Source organism: Copidosoma floridanum, unplaced genomic scaffold (genome assembly GCF_036245765.1).
Source record: "Copidosoma floridanum isolate Cflo_tuat_1 unplaced genomic scaffold, Cflo_Japanese_pri ptg000021l, whole genome shotgun sequence".
In the NCBI taxonomy this organism is placed as follows: Eukaryota; Metazoa; Arthropoda; class Insecta; order Hymenoptera; family Encyrtidae; genus Copidosoma; species Copidosoma floridanum.
Window position 1 is genome coordinate 21,669,676 of NW_028321898.1, and position 15,944 is coordinate 21,685,619.

Below are 15,944 nucleotides of genomic sequence, written 5' to 3' on the forward strand. Positions count from 1 at the left end.
GTGTTCGGACCCTATTTTTGGAGTCACCTGGAGTGATGAAGTATGAAAATGTCCATCTCGAAACCATATTGGAAAATAAATAAGTACTTTGTTAAATTTATTTTTTGCGGAATCGCTCGTACGGACCGATGAACAGAACGAGGGAGTGAAGAAAACAAAAGTGCAGGCGCACGCGGCCGTTAAATCTCAACGGATAGGACACAATGTATAAGAAGGAGATCGAGGCGAGCTCGAGAGTCGAGAACCTATTGTAGCAGGTACATACCTACATAAATATATAAGTTGGAAAGCTTATCCAAGTACCTATCCGTAACGATATAGCGTACAGATAAACAGCGTAGTATGGATTAAATGTAATAAAAACTTGAAAACGTTATTTTCACGCCGAATCTGTGTACTGTTGCGAATAATATTTCCAATTGCAATTAATTTCACTCGAAATAACGTCTCTGCTAATGAATAACCACAACAGAGAGTACGACATATTTTACATGTGGTTATCCGGAGTCTCCGGAGACCGGAGACGTTGAATTTATTGTCATAGATGTAGTGCTATGTACTCCGCCGATCGCAGCGCTGTCGTCGATTTTTGTTTCACGCCAGGTCCCTATATGCAGAGGGTCTAAGACAGAGAGCACCGTGGGGGTTTCATTATCCTTACCTGGTGTGCTGTACCTGTTGACTTTTTTCTTTTTATTTTTTTCCAAAAAAAAAAAAAAAAAAAAAAAAAAAAAGCTGAAGTAAAGGTCATTGTGACGAGATGCGAGATCACCCCGGAGAGCAGAGAGAAAGAGAGTTTTTTTTTTGTTATTCTCTGGTCGATGTGTTTAAACATAACGTGTGTATAAGGTATATATACAACACGAGATGAGGAATTCGTTTCGAGGGGTAATAAATATCGACGGGGAGACGGGGGACGCCTTTGGTTTTACGGAGTTTCTCTAATTGATACTTTATGGATGGTGTATACTGTACGACGTAGTGTTGCTCGGATGATTTATTTTTCCGTCTTCGCTCGGACGTTTCTCCAAATGTTGCACTCTCGAGTGCTCCTTTTGAGCATCGTGTGACTTTGAGCTTTATGTTATATTGTGTATGTTGCCTTTTTTTTTTCTAACGATTCGAAAACGCGCTACTCGAGATCTGCGACGATTGTCTCAAGCGGGTATTATATAAATATTTAGCAGAAAATCATTTTGAAAGAAAAAAAACGGTGCAATTCTAGATACGAAGGAATAAGTATTGTGTATCGAGAGAAAAAAAATAAAAATTATTGAAATTCCAGGAAAATTTACCATTTTGCACTAGAAATCGGATAAAAATTGGTAATAATGGAAAAATTATAATTTTTAGCAGTAAATATTATTGTTTTAACAGTTAAAATTATGGTTGAAAAAGTAAAAATTATGATACGAACCGTAAAAAAATTACTATGCTGGAACAGTAAACTTTAAAAGGATCGGTTAAGTAGTAAATTTTACATACCCGCATAGAAATTTCAACAGTTCTAAACATAATTTTTACACTTCGAATCATAATTTACTGTGCGGAATGATATTTTTTGCTGGAATTTCTCTATATTTTTTTTCTTTCAGTGCGGTTTTGATTAAAAATAAATAAATAAAAACACACGACAAGGGCCAAAGAGAATTTTTTTCCATAGACAATGTGGTTTTATAGCGCCAACGATATCGTGAAATCACCATCCGTCCATTATCGTGCACTTAAAAAACATGTAATATCTCTCGACATGTGTGCGTGTTAGATACACATCCATGTATGATGTATACCAACACTGAGGCTGCTGACAAAAAGAAGGAAGAAGCAAAAATCAAAGGGAGAATATATGAGAGAATCCACGAAAAATATGCCGTTCTTGTCCCCCGTTTAAATAAAAATAATTCATTTGAGGCACACCTTCGAAATAGGGCTCATTTAACTCGTAATACTATGAGGACAAAAATTTCAACATGAGTTTCAAAGAGGGTGACACCCTTTTTGTTAAAATAATAAAATTACATTTATATATATGTATAATTTTAACATGAAAAGATTTCGTGGAAAAAGAGTGTCATCACCCTTCACTGAAACCCGCAAAAATGTTTAAAAAAATTTTCCCCACAAAATACATGGCACTACGAGTAAAATGAGCCCAGTTTCAAGGGTGTGCCTCAAAAGATAATTTTTTCATTAAGATGGGAGACAAAAACGGGATGTTTTTTGTAGATTTTCTCATACACTTAAGGGGAAGAGAGAAAAAAAAATTTGACGCGTGATCTGCTCTTGAAAAGATACAATCTCATGTGCATCCGTACAAAAGAGGAAGCTTCATAAGTAGTGCCTCATGGGTATCAGTTTGGCTCGAGACCTGGCTCTTTGTATATCGAGTTTTCTCTTTTGTGAACACCTATATATATATACAAATATAGTTGCGGGTGAGTCTGCTCATCATCGCTTGTTTGCCTGGACCACCATGCACCTATATATATAGGTAATGCACCTCCGGCACATAAACATATATATACTTATGTACGCTCTGCAGGAAACGAAGATACATAAAAATTTTAGCGCCCAGCAGGACATTATAATGGTCGATGCGATCTATGTAGGGGGCAAAGGACAGAAAATGAGGAAACGTTATGAGCTGATGGATCCACACGAGCGCGAGATGAGCTATGGAGGAGGAGGAGGATCATCGGGAGCATATTTACGGCACGTACATCTGGCGCACAGCTTTTTTACTTGCTGAGCAAAAAGCGTCCTGTATCGCACGCGTGTGATTTATGTTTTAGTTGGTATAAATGCCCATTTACTTTCTATCTGGTTTTTTTTTTTTTTTTTTTTTTCTGGAAGCAATTCCCCATATACTTGTGAAATTGTCCTTTTTAAATTTGATTAACGTATTTCGATGAGATAAGAATTTCTTTTCCTTTTTTTTCTCGGTAAGTCTAATTGTGTTGATTGCATTTAGGTGATGGTTGTTGGTGCGTTTCATCGCGTGATAACATATACTTTAAATACACGATGATAGGAACACATGCTACTAAATCCTTGTAATTACCAATTTCGTTAATCTGTATATTGTTAAAACAAAGCAAGCATACGGTGACTAATGAATAAACAATTAGTTGTCTCATCGATCTTGTTTCAATATTTTTTATTTACAACAATGTTCAAAATTTATTTGACTTTTACCTTGACTTGATTCGTAATAAAATTTAAAACTTTTGCATGTGATATTATAATGTTTTGTGTTAATCCCAATATTTTTCTCGGAGTACTTGTTGATTTAGGAGGGTATATCAATCGTTAGGTCGTACTTGGAAGGTTTCCCAATCGTCGAAATACGTTTGCAGGGTTTCTCGGTGGTTAAAAAATATTCGAATGGTTTTTCGATCGTTAAATAAGGAATACTCGGGGTGTTTCTGGATCGTCAAGAAGTACGCGGAGGCTTTCTCGATCATTAAACGAGCGGCTATGCAAAAACTGCGTTTATACAATAGATACAAAAAGTTACACTTTTTAAAGATCTATGAGCTTTACACTAACTTTTTAATCTGAATTGTAAATAAAAAAAAAACGAGTATAAATATGTTGAATACAAAAAAGTTGTGTTTCGACGAGATCTACAACTGTCGCGATTAGTTTATTACCTAAAGGGCAAAAAAAAAGTTGGATAGGAAAAAACGACTTTTTATATTCATTTGACAAGCACTTTTCGGCTCATAGAACGTATGGGTTATATCCTAGGTCAAAATTTTTTATACAAAGACGTTGCATTTCAATAAGATCTACAACTTTTACATTTAATGTTACAATTCTAATGTATAAAACAAACAAGTTAGATGGAAAAAAAACATTTTTTTTTTGCGGTTTTTGAGCACTTTTTGGCTTTTATTCTGGACGAAAAGGTTAAATACGAAAAAGTTGTGTTTAACAATATCTACCACTCTGTGACAACAAACCTCAAGAATATATCACTTAACGAAGTTATAATCGAAAAACTGTTTATTTTTCTTTTTTTTCATTGATATAGTCCTACTATCTTGAAATTACTGCCATTTTTTCTAAAACAGAAAACCTTGCCGATTTCAGACCATCACGTTAGACGTAAAAGACGAAGCTCTCTGCCAAATTTCTGAGTATCAGTCGTGCCTAAGAATACACAGATTGTTTCTCTTGATCGTTAACGAATACTCGAAGAGTTTTTCTATTGGTAAGAAATTCTAAAATTGCTTATTGATGGATCGAAAACAGTCAAAGGGTTTCTCCATGGTTGGCACATACCAGGATGTTTTTATGATCGTCGAGAAACCCTCGTTCAAAAGTTTTCTTGATCGCTGAAAAGTAGGGGGGGAGGTCTATTTTTATTATCGTCGAGAAATAGTTTGATGGTTTCTTTATCGACAAATAATACTTACCAATGGTCCAAAAAATTGGGAGGGTTCCTCGATCGTCGAGAAATACTCAGAAATTTTATCGATGGACTAAATACATTTGAAGGGCTTCCCGACGTTCGAAAAATACTCTAAGGGTGTCTTGATTGTCACGAAATACTTAAAAAAATTTCTCAATGGTCAAATAATTCTCAAAGTGCTTATCGGCGTTCCAAAAACTTTGGAAGGGTTTCGCGATCGTAAAGAAGTATTTGGATACCATAAAAATATCTCAAACAAAATTTCAGATCGTTACACCGTACCTTTTTTTACACATATACTATTTTTGAAAAATCTCAATTCAACATATTATGTAGACCCAAATAAAGAATCACGTAATATTGTATTTAAGTTGTAAGAAAATGATCTGTAGGGATCTCCTAATCTTTTTCGGATGAAAGAATTCTATTACAGATAAACACTATATTGGATTTTCAAATGGATTAAAAAGTTGGTTTTTCAAAGAAAAGTAAGAGAAAAACGGGTCGGGTACTTATGCGTAAACGCAGTCGGTACATCCATATTATTATTGGATCAAAACAATCAAAGACACATGCATAGCAGACGGAAAGTCGTGTATGTATATGCATCATGCGCGCACGTGCATCACACAGCGTCAGAAAAAACGTGTGTTGGAAAAATGTAAACTCACGTTAGCAAGACAAGCTACAATTATACTAACGCTATAGTGAATATAACGTTAAACCTGTGCATAAAAAAAACCAACTCTACAATCAACAATGTGGTTCCGTCATTCTTTTTAATGGTTTATGGAAAATTGAACATCGAGTCGGTCGAGCCAGACGATCACTCTGCTAGTTTCCACTGAGCCGTTTGCTTTTATTTTCCTCCAGTGTACACTTCGAGCTTTCTTTTATTGTTGTTTTTAAAGTAAACAAGCAGCGCTTGGTTACAGTTATAAAAACGCGGGCTAGGTTCGTTTGGGGACTTTGGGGCTTAGCTTATTGGAGCAGCTCCTCCGAGAGCGCCTCCGAACTTTGCTCCAAAACACGCGTTTTGTGCTCCGAGCTCATTGGAGCGACTCCGAGCAAATTCCTACAGTTGGTATGTACCTATGTTTATGGCCAAGACGTAAATATTTATGTTGCAAAGACCGTAAATATAAATATACCAACTGCAGGAATTTGCTCGGAGTCGCTCCGACGAGCTCGCAGCAAAACGCGTGTTTTGGAGCAAAGTTCGGAGCTGCTCCAAGCTAAGCCCCAAACGAACCTTGTATGTCTATGAACATATACCTACAACATGCGTTATCCCCGATCTCCGATCCCCGATTTTGGCCGATTGCTCGATTCCCAAATTCCCATTCCCTGCATAAGTGCATGGGCCAGCCAGTGTGGTACCTACTTATAACATATTAACATAGGCACACACGGTGAAAAAAAAGTTAAGTATTGAATACTTACCACCCCTGAGTCCTGACGTTAGATTTGTTATTTTTTGTACGATTAAGGTGTTCGGAGCGCTCCAAACAACCCCAAATTCCCTAGAAGAACCATTGAGGCGTATATCTATATTTACAGTCATACAGATATACACCTGATACACCTCTTGATCATCATTACCAACCCAGAGACTAGTACGGGCACTAAGGGCAGTTGGGCAAAAAGAGAGTAGTATAAGATTATTAGTTGATGTTTAGAAGGTAGTAGAAGTAGGAAGCAAAAAGCGGAAGGAGATGAAGGCCGAAGAGAAGTTGATCTTCTCCAAGATCGTGCAGCACCTGGCCAGGTCGCTAGCTGCAATCAATGACACACCCTGGGAAAAGGTCAGTTCATTTTTATTTGTACAAATTAAATTTGTTTGTTATGAAGCCGAGGTTATGATTATCTGTCAAATGAGTGGGATGTTGTCATGTGTTAAAAATAGAGTATGATCTGGAGCACGGTGTTTTGACTGATTATTTACAAGTTAAAAGTTTTAGAAAACGATGTGTTTCCAAGTAGTGATCGAGGTTTTCTTTCAGGTCAACTGGTTGTTCAAAAGATGCCCACAAGAGATGGGTGGTATATTCAGGCTGGACCAGAGAGGCCAAGATGCCACTATTGCACTTGGCATTTATTTTCTCGAGTCTGGGCTACAGCATCGGGAAAAAATTTTGCCCTATTTGCTAAAGCTACTCCGAGGATTGCCCAAAGCCATGTGGCTGGACGAAAATCCATGCGTACCCCTTGGCAAGATACCAGTTGCGGAGCGTTTTAGTTTTTGTTTGAATACTCTACTGACTGACATTGCTGCGAGATGTGAGCCAGTCAGGGAGGAGATCATTGCCTCCCAGGTGGAGATTCTTGCTGCTCTGACCAATCTGATCAAAGGCAGCATTGATCAGAGCAATGGTAGAGCTATGCAAGTGAAACGTAGGTCAATTCTCTACTTGTTTATGTAATCCTTGTCAGTAAGTTGTGAGTAATTATGGTTTTAATTTTTTTTCAGTTACATTGTGCAAGTGTTTGGTTCCAATACTAATTGGATTGGCAAGATCTATGGGTAGGTTTGCCTATGAGGGTCAGCCGCTGCTGTGCAGGATATTTCCTAGACCGGAGCCACCAATACCAGAATGCAAGACGGATTGCCATCCTTTGCCCGAGAAGAAGCGTCACGCGTTTTCAAACTTTCGGTCGATTATTCCGCGTTCGTTGAGTAGTGACTTGAATCCCAGATTAAACACAAGTAACAATCAGCCTGGTTTCATTCCCACTCACGAAGCATCTGTTACGAAAAGGCCACTGTTAAAGTCATACCTATCCGTGCCGTACGATCCTACAGAATATTTTTTCAATCGCTACGGGTCTAGTTTTAATCAGTTTCCTCAAATGAGGTGCAATGAGACTACAGGCAGAGCAGGCTTGCAGTTTAGCGTGGTGCATTTGCAAAGTGTTCTTTCACTCGCAAAAAAGTTACTTACTAAGGAAACCTTGACTTTCCTAGATGAGGAGGCTCAACAGGTAATTTTTAAACATTTACCACAACTATTTTGACTGTAAGCTAAAACTCTAATTTTATTACAGGTTTATTTGTCGAGACAAGTACAAATTTTTCCATATCGTACCTTTAGCGAAACCATGAACTTAGTGATGGTAGCTCTCCTGCGCGAGCTTCTTCAAGGTCAGCGTGACCTGCCGGCTCCATTTACGCGAGACGTGCAGGAATTCATGAAGGGTTTATTTTTGTCTGGTCAAACTGAACTACAGTCGAGGCAGCAACATTATGCCAGCGAGAGAGAAGATACGGACACGGATCACAAAACTGTCAACAGATTTAAAATGAACGTTATGGCGAATTCCGCTTGTGTGGATATTTTAGTTTGGGCTATTGGTGATGAAACTGGTGAGTAACTTTTTATTTGACACAGTTTTAACTTGATGTAATTTTAATATGGCATCGAAAAGGTGGTGAAGGTGTACAGTGTAACGTTTCTGTGTCCACGTCTAATGTACATAATTATACAGTTGTTATTAAAATCTAATTCAAGGTGGTACTTAATTAAAATTGTCGTAAATATATTTGTATGTGCTTGCGACTATCTATTTCGTTATAACTCATTGTGCATAAAATTGATAATCTATATCGGATTGTGTAATGTTTTTCCAGTAAAGGGCGAGTACGATCTGTCTGCGCTTTTTGCAGATCTTCACTCGATGCTGATAGGCCCGGGTATCGGAAATAAATCACTTTTAGTGTTTTCAAATTTTTTTTTTTTCTTTTTTTTTTCTTTTGTCCTTGTAGTTGCTTAATCCAAGTACAATCGAAAGCAAATAACTGTTGTCAGTTACTAACAGCAAGTACGATTTTGTGAGTAGTAGGTAACAATTAAACCCGATTGCGGATTGATTTCCTGAAATTAACAAACGTGTGCGTTTGCAGTACAACTAATTTTAATTCATCGAAACAAAGATGCGGTTTTAAGCTAAAAAACGAATATAATCGGCTGTAAATCATCGTAGGAGCCGATAGCTTATGCAGTCGATTGACGGAAAAGATATACTCGAACTACAGTCACAAATTGGTTCTGGCACACATGCCCCTGCTAATGGTCTGCCTCGATGGTCTCGGAAAGCTTGCTCAGAAATTCCCCAACATCGCCACTACCTCGATTTACAATCTTCGTGACTTTCTGGTGACGCCATCGCCCATACTTTTGAAACTTCACAAACAATGCTACGAACAATCGCGGAATCATTTCAAAGTCACGGTAAAGGACGTTGAAATGGGATCCTCGAGGGAGAGATCGACACCCATGGAAATGGCATTCGAGACTCTGAGAGATGCAGCAATCAGAAATCTCTGCATAGCTTTAGAGGCTGCGTACTCTGTGGATTCGGACTGCGTGCCCGCGCTGGTTGCGAGCGTATCAAATAGATTGTTTACCGCAGAGAAAAACGACAGGTAAACATCTCAGTTTGAATTGTCAATTTGATCTGTTGATTGGACAAAAGCTGGATTTTTAATTGTTTGATTTGTTTTATCAAGGGCGCAAGATGATTTGAGCGAGAACGAAGAGAAACTGACGAGCGATCTCATTTCCACCAATATTGTTATTATGATGGGTCACGTGGCAGTGGCCTTGAAAAATAAACCAAAGTCAACTCGACCAATACTACAGTTTTTCCAGCAAAGATTTTGTCACTCGCCCGGTCGTCCGGATTTAGATACTCTCATAGTCGATCAGCTTGGCTGCATGGTCATAGCTAAATGTGAAGCAAAGGTGAAATTTCTTCAGTTTTTTTTTTTTTTTTATTTGCAAATCCTATAAATAATAAATGAATAATTAAATTTGTTTCTCCTTTACAGGTGCACGAAGAAATAATGAAAATGTTTGCTCTCACTTTAGCTTCGAATGACGATCGCAAGCAATATCGTCACGTCTGCGGTGCAGTGACAAATGCTTTGGCCAACATAGCAGCTAATCTCGAAGGTGAAACTGAACTGAACAACCTGCTGCTCAGGCTCCTTGAGCTTTTCGTTCAAATTGGCCTCGAAGATAAACGAACATCCGACAAAACTAATAACAACATAGCAACGGTAATATTTCAATAAGTTTCTCATCAGTCATATCAGTTCATTAAACATTTTTCATGACAATATTTTTGTTTTAGCGGTCGAGAAGCAATGCTGGCAACCTCGGTGTTTTGATACCCATACTGGCGATCTTACTGCGCCGGCTACCACCAATCACCAACCCACGGCATCGCGTTTTCAAATTATTCAAAGACTTTTGGTTATACTGTGTGATACTTGGTTTCGCGGATCCAAATCCAAGGACGCGACTCTGGCCAGCAGACTGGCACGAGGCTGTCAAAGAAATCGCCGTCAAGTCGCCCTACCTCGTATCTCACAGTTCGCGTATCGAGATGCGTGAGCTTCAGTACACATCGGTCGTGCGCAACGACGGCATATCAATAAACGAAGTGCAAGAGCTCAGGAGTCAAATTCTCAAATTGAACAACAGATCCAGCGAAATAACGACGTACGTGTCGAAGTTGCAGTTTGCTCAGTGCACGTACTTGCTTTCCGTTTACTGGTTGGAGACGCTACGAGTGGCAAACAGCCCGGAACCGAGTCTCCAGCCGATTATGGAGTATTTGAGCGATGCGGAAATACAGAAGGATAAAAACGGCATGTGGCAGTGCATTTGCAGCGTCGGTGATTCGGTCTTTGCTAAATTCAAGGACGTGATGCAGCGAAAGCCTAAGAACGAGCAGCGCGAACACGAGCTCGAAAGTCACGCGATGTTTCTACTCGTCAACTTCAATAACGTGCACAAGCAAATCAGACGAGTTGCTGACAAGTACCTGAGTGCGCTGGTGGACGCGTTTCCGCACCTCTTGTGGAACTGTAGGGTCCTCTGGTACATGCTCGATATTCTGCAGGCGCTGTCGTTTTCATTGGATCTCGATCCTAACGAAGAAACACCCGTGATTAAGGTTGCTGGCATGCCTTTTGGTATTCAATTGATGGAGAGCCTCGATGCTAGAGAGGTATGTGTACCTTTGATTTCCTAGTTTTTTTTTTCACAATTAATATATTGCACAAGTAATACTCGTTATAAACACCTTGCAGAGTATCGTCAAAGACTTTACGCTGCGTTGCAAAGGCATCGTCCAAGAGGCAATGAAGTGGGCTCCGCAAGCTACGAGATCGCATCTTCAGGAGTACATAAAACACCTGCAATCCTCAGAGGAAGCATACCACGCGAGCCTCGCTCTCGACACAGATTCAGTCCTTGAGCTTGTAGACCTCACTGGACCAAGCTCTACCGTTGGTCCATCAACTGTAAGCGATGGTTTTCATAAAAAAAAAAAAAAAAAAAAAAAATAGTTTTAGTGTGTTTATGTCCTAATACGAATATTAATTACAGGGTAACTCACTTGACAAACGATTAAAAGCCAAGGGCCATTTGTTGTCAATGATGACGACTCGCTCGTGGTATGCCGGCGAGGTAGCCGGAATGCTGAATCTCGTAAAAAGCGAATCTTCCATCAAGGATCAGCAGCGCACTGATGAAGAAAACGCGAATACTTTGGTTAACCGATTGATGGACGAGCTCTGGCGTGCCTGCCGTAACAAGGACGAGAATGAGCATCGAAGCGCTCTGTGGCGGGCCACGGCTCTACTCATATCGATACCGGGTATCCATAGACGGCTGTTGCACACGGTCGCCTGGTCCCAAGTCGAGCTCTTCTCCAAGTCAGCGATGACTGCCGCTGTGGAGTGCTGGCAGTGGATCCTGACCGCACGATCGGACCTGAAACTTCGTTTCTTGCAAGAGATGCTTGCGGCGTGGCAGTACACCGTTGACAAGCGATTGGGACTTTTCTCGGTGGACGAGGAACAAGTTAGTCCCCTGGCGGTGTACGAAGGATGCCAGCTAGGGCCTAAACCGCCTATGATCAAGCCACACGAAATCTGGGTATCGTTCATCATTGAGATCGTCGACACGGCGAAATATTGCTGCCAAGAGAGCGTGGAGATGGTCGCTCTTTTATTACACCGCTCGTTACCCATGAACGTTGGTGCTAACAACGAAGAGCCTCAGCTAAGCCGCCACGTAGCTGCTGTGGGCGCGCGTTTCAAACTTCTCTCCCTGGGTTTATTGCTGCTGCAGGGGGACACACTACCGAGATCGTTGAGTAAAAATGTGCTGCGCGAACGCGTCTACTGCAACTGCCTTGATTATTTCTGTCGCGAGAGGCAAACGCCTACTCAAGAGTTGGATCAGCTAAGGGAGAACATCGGCACGTTGATCAGGTTCTGGCAGGCCATGCACAGCGAGAAAAAGTACTTGATGATGACGAGCGGCGAGGCTGAGCTTGAGCTCGTCAGCCACGAATCACTCGGCTCGTCCGGTACAGCAACTGGTAACGAGCTCGCGAAATCTCCTGCATCCAGCTGGATCAACACGTTACCCCTGTCGGCAAGTAATAACACGCTGAGTAAACGGAGTAATCGCAGCAAGAGGCTGGCCACGTCGACAGTCTACGTCAAGGATTACATTAGAAAGCGTAACCTTATTCTCGAGCTCCTGGCCGTCGAAATCGAAATGCTACTCGTGTGGGCGAATCCGGGAGGTAGGCAGGACCTCGCAGTTCCCGGTGAACAAAGTATAGCAGAATGGCGAGCGAAATCTATGAACGACCGTTGGCGCGATTACACACGACTCGCTTGGGAAATCAGTCCAGTGCTGGCAGTTTTTCTTCCGGTGCGACTCAAGAATTCTGACATTATTATTCGCGAGGTCTGTCGACTCGTGCAGCTCAATCCTGTGCCGGTGCTACACGTAAGCGAGGCCTTGCAGTATCTTGTCACCACCGAGACCTTGCTCAACGACGCACCAAAGGTACGGTTTTTTTACAACTTCCAAATCATTCATCTTACCTTTTAAATGGTAATAATAAAAAAAAATGATTTCTTGACAGTTGGTCTACATGTTGACATGGGCGAGATGCTCGCCAATCCAGGCCTTGGCTTACTTTTCGAGACAGTTTCCGCACCATCCGATTTCCGCGCAGTTTGCTGTCAACGTATTGGAGAGCTACCCCGCGGATGCTGTGCTATTTTACATACCTCAGCTCGTGCAAGCGGTCCGTCACGACTCGATGGGCTACGTTACGGAATTCATAAAAGCGATAGCTAAGCGATCGCAGGTCGTGGCACACCAATTAATCTGGAACATGCACACGAACATGTACATGGACGAGGACAAGCAGGTGAAGGATCCGAATTTATTTGATACATTGGATGCTCTGGTGAAGAACATATTAAGTGCACTGTCTGGGCCAGCTAAGCAATTCTACGAACGAGAATTCGACTTCTTCGAGAAGATAACGAGTATATCTGGCGAAATCAGACCGTATCCCAAAGGACCCGAACGTAAACAGGCTTGTTTGGATGCATTGCGCAAGATAAAGGTACAGCCTGGCTGTTATCTGCCTTCGAATCCTGAAGCTATGGTTATCGACATCGATTACAACAGTGGTACGCCCATGCAGAGCGCTGCAAAAGCGCCGTTCCTAGCAAGATTTAAGGTTCAGCGGTACGGTATCAAGGAGCTAGAAAATATTGCTATGGCTGTGTCGGCAAACGGAAACGCTGAGGTCAACAATGCTGGGGAAGAGACCTGGCAGGCGGCCATCTTCAAAGTTGGGGATGACGTGCGTCAGGATATGCTAGCTTTGCAAGTCATCAGTATTTTCAAGCACGTATTCCAGCAGGTCGGTCTTAACCTGTTTCTGTTTCCGTACAGAGTCGTCGCCACTGCTCCTGGAGTAAGTTTGCAATCTGGCCATTGGTTATTAAGATAATTTCACCCAATTGGTTTTTTTTAATCGATTTTGTTTTGCCTTACAGTGTGGTGTGATAGAGTGCGTACCGAATGCCAAATCACGCGACCAGCTCGGCCGTCAGACCGATTACGGCATGTACGAGTACTTCCTGTCCGTTTACGGCGACACGACGAACAAGAGTTTCCAAAAAGTTAGGCGCAATTTTGTCAAATCAATGGCGGCTTACAGCGTCATAACGTACCTTCTTCAGATCAAAGACAGGCATAACGGAAATATCATGATAGACGAGGAAGGCCACATAATACACATTGATTTTGGTTTCATGTTCGAAAGCTCGCCAGGTGGTAATTTGGGCTTTGAACCCGATATCAAGCTCACCGACGAAATGGTACTAGTCATGGGTGGAAAAATGGAAGCTGCGCCCTTCAAGTGGTTCATGGAGCTGTGTGTACAGGCTTTCCTTGCAATAAGGTACGTGTACATGTATAAAATTCCCTATAAAATGTTTATATAAAAAAAAAGTTACACGTTACTAATGAAAAATATTATTCAGGCCATACCAGGAAGCCATCATATCCTTAGTATCTCTGATGCTGGATACAGGTCTTCCTTGTTTCCGCGGACAAACAATCAAACTTTTACGGAGTCGATTCGCGCCTATGGCCACTGACCGCGAGGCCGCAATTTTTATGTCGAATGTCGTTAGGAACAGTTGCCTTAACTTCCGCACGAAGACGTACGACATTATACAGTATTATCAAAATCAGATTCCTTATTGAAAATATAAAGCTCTGGACGCGGAGTTTTGCTTGTTACTGAACCATAAACACATACGATTATTTTTCTCGGCTGCAAGAAGCCAATCGACGGAGATGTTGTTAATGTGAGATATAATATATTATTGACGGAGCTGTTGAAGATGTTACAGTTATTATTTTTCTTCTTCGTTATAGTTTCTAAGTGTTGGTGTGCTTTGGATGGAACAAAAAAGTCGGCAGCATTTATCTTTGTAAATGTAAGATACTGTACATGTAGTTGAAAAAAAAAAAAAAAAAAAAACGAAAGAAATTAAAAAATGGAGTACTTAATAATATATTAACATTCCTTTATCGTATAGTTTAATTTGCGAACTGTTGTTGGTTAAAGATTATAAAATAAATTAATTATTTAAGCAAAAAGTACAGTCTCTCTCTTAAAGATTATTCCTCTACCTACCATGTGGCCACTGATGCTTTTCTCGCATCCCAACTTTTCAAATCCAAACATTCGATCGTCACCGTCATTCATCCTACATGGGAATCCTACGCGGCACACTATCCGTTCCTGCTTTCAGCCCGTACCTTCTTTTTTGTTTTTTTTGTTATATCCCCATCCAACCTCAACCAATTTCCTGCCAAATAAAAAAAAAAAAAAAAAAAATTTACCTGTACTGAAACTTTGTCAAAATTCCCAAGTAAGTCGCTCGCTCCGAAATTGCTTGCACACGTTACACCGTACTTACAGGTATTAAACAAAAAAAAAAAAAAAAAAAAAAAGGGAAAAATTCAACTCTCGGCAAACATGTGCGACCTGATGCCTCCGTCGTTCCACGAGATACTCCAGGACGTCGAGTCCTACGTAGCTCTGCCGGTCCTCGTGATAATCGGCTTGTGCATCCTCCAGTTCGTCTTTTGCCAAATGTTCCAAATCATATGCACCATCAGCGAGATAATGAAGCGCAAGGAGAAGTGCAGGCCAAAGCGCAAACCCAAGTGCCCACCCGGGCCGAGTTTGATGGAACGGCTCAAAGGTAAATATACTTATATTTAACGAGACCAGAATATCATACGTTGATTTATCATGTCACTTTACCGGGTGTGCCCTTTTGGATTTTCAGGAATGTTTTGCACAAGACCGGAAAAGTGCGGCAGCAAGAAACCAAGGGCGTCGAAGCGTATCTTACTAGATGAAATAAGCGAGAAAAAGTTCGACGATTGGGACGATAACGTAGAGTACGACGACGACGACGAGATCATGGACGAGAATTGAGATTCTCCTCTTACCGATCAGCCCCCAACAACTACTTATTTTAGTGTATCTGTTCGCTTCGAAGTGGTTTTAAAAGCTGACTTTCGTCAATGTAAAATCAGAAAGTGTGAAATAATTTCGTTACTACGTATCGTTTGTTGAACATGTACTTGGATAAATCGGGTGATTCGGTAAAGATTATTTTGACCAGCGGATATAATAAAAATGTACGCCTTTGTAATCGATCTGGCTCTATACTTTTTACATTTGGAGTAAGACGATGCAAATTTACGATACATCGGCGCTCTTTGGATTAGTGCAGCCCTAAAAGTTAGTTTGGCTGAAAAGTTATTCAACCGATTGTTGTATAATCTTCTAACAGTATTATATGCATATATGCATGTACAAATATATGTGTATACATGTGCCATATATATACCGCAGTCAATTAATACCATCATTTAATTTATATTCAACCCGAAGCATGAAATTAATGTATAAAGAGTCAGAAGCATTAAATCGATAAAATAAACATTTTACAACGTGTAATATGTATTACTTGAAGTACCGCAAATGTGCTCGAAAACTCATTAGAGCGAATGAAATGGATATATATATATTTATATGAAATACAACAATGCAATGTATTAATTGACATTGACAATCACAAAGAAGCATAAGTATATATTTTTTATATCAG

At 40.6% G+C, this 15,944-nt stretch overlaps 1 protein-coding gene across 4 annotated transcripts; it reads left to right on the forward strand.

Annotated features, from left to right (window-relative positions):
- Positions 1-5,185: 5,185 nt before the first annotated feature.
- On the forward strand, positions 5,186-14,373 carry Pi4KIIIalpha (phosphatidylinositol 4-kinase III alpha). 4 transcript variants are annotated; one of them, XM_089594107.1, is made up of 15 exons: positions 5,253-5,371; positions 5,908-6,222; positions 6,421-6,811; positions 6,888-7,399; positions 7,463-7,781; positions 8,046-8,108; positions 8,399-8,840; positions 8,943-9,159; positions 9,246-9,476; positions 9,551-10,432; positions 10,515-10,727; positions 10,813-12,291; positions 12,371-13,219; positions 13,302-13,708; positions 13,791-14,373. In XM_089594107.1, exons 2-15 carry the CDS (start codon positions 6,133-6,135, stop codon positions 14,014-14,016), a joined length of 6,321 nt encoding a protein of 2,106 aa, XP_089450233.1. In that variant the 5' UTR covers positions 5,253-5,371; positions 5,908-6,132; the 3' UTR covers positions 14,017-14,373. The 4 variants fall into 4 exon arrangements, with proteins under 4 accessions (XP_014215165.2, XP_089450233.1, XP_014215164.2 ...); XM_014359679.2 differs by lacking the exon at positions 8,046-8,108 and having other exon boundaries at positions 5,186-5,268; positions 8,925-9,159; XM_014359678.2 differs by lacking the exon at positions 8,046-8,108 and having other exon boundaries at positions 5,254-5,371; positions 8,925-9,159.
- Positions 14,374-15,944: the final 1,571 nt, after the last annotated feature.

Excerpts from the sequence above, each read along its gene's own strand:
- Pi4KIIIalpha (XM_089594107.1), top strand. The coding sequence starts at position 6,133 with ATGAAGGCCGAAGAGAAGTTGATCTTCTCCAAGATCGTGCAGCACCTG. Across the intron at positions 6,223-6,420 it reads ATGACACACCCTGGGAAAAG|GTCAACTGGTTGTTCAAAAG; the intron begins GTCAGTTCATTT and ends GTTTTCTTTCAG. Across the intron at positions 13,220-13,301 it reads TCGTCGCCACTGCTCCTGGA|TGTGGTGTGATAGAGTGCGT; the intron begins GTAAGTTTGCAA and ends TTTGCCTTACAG.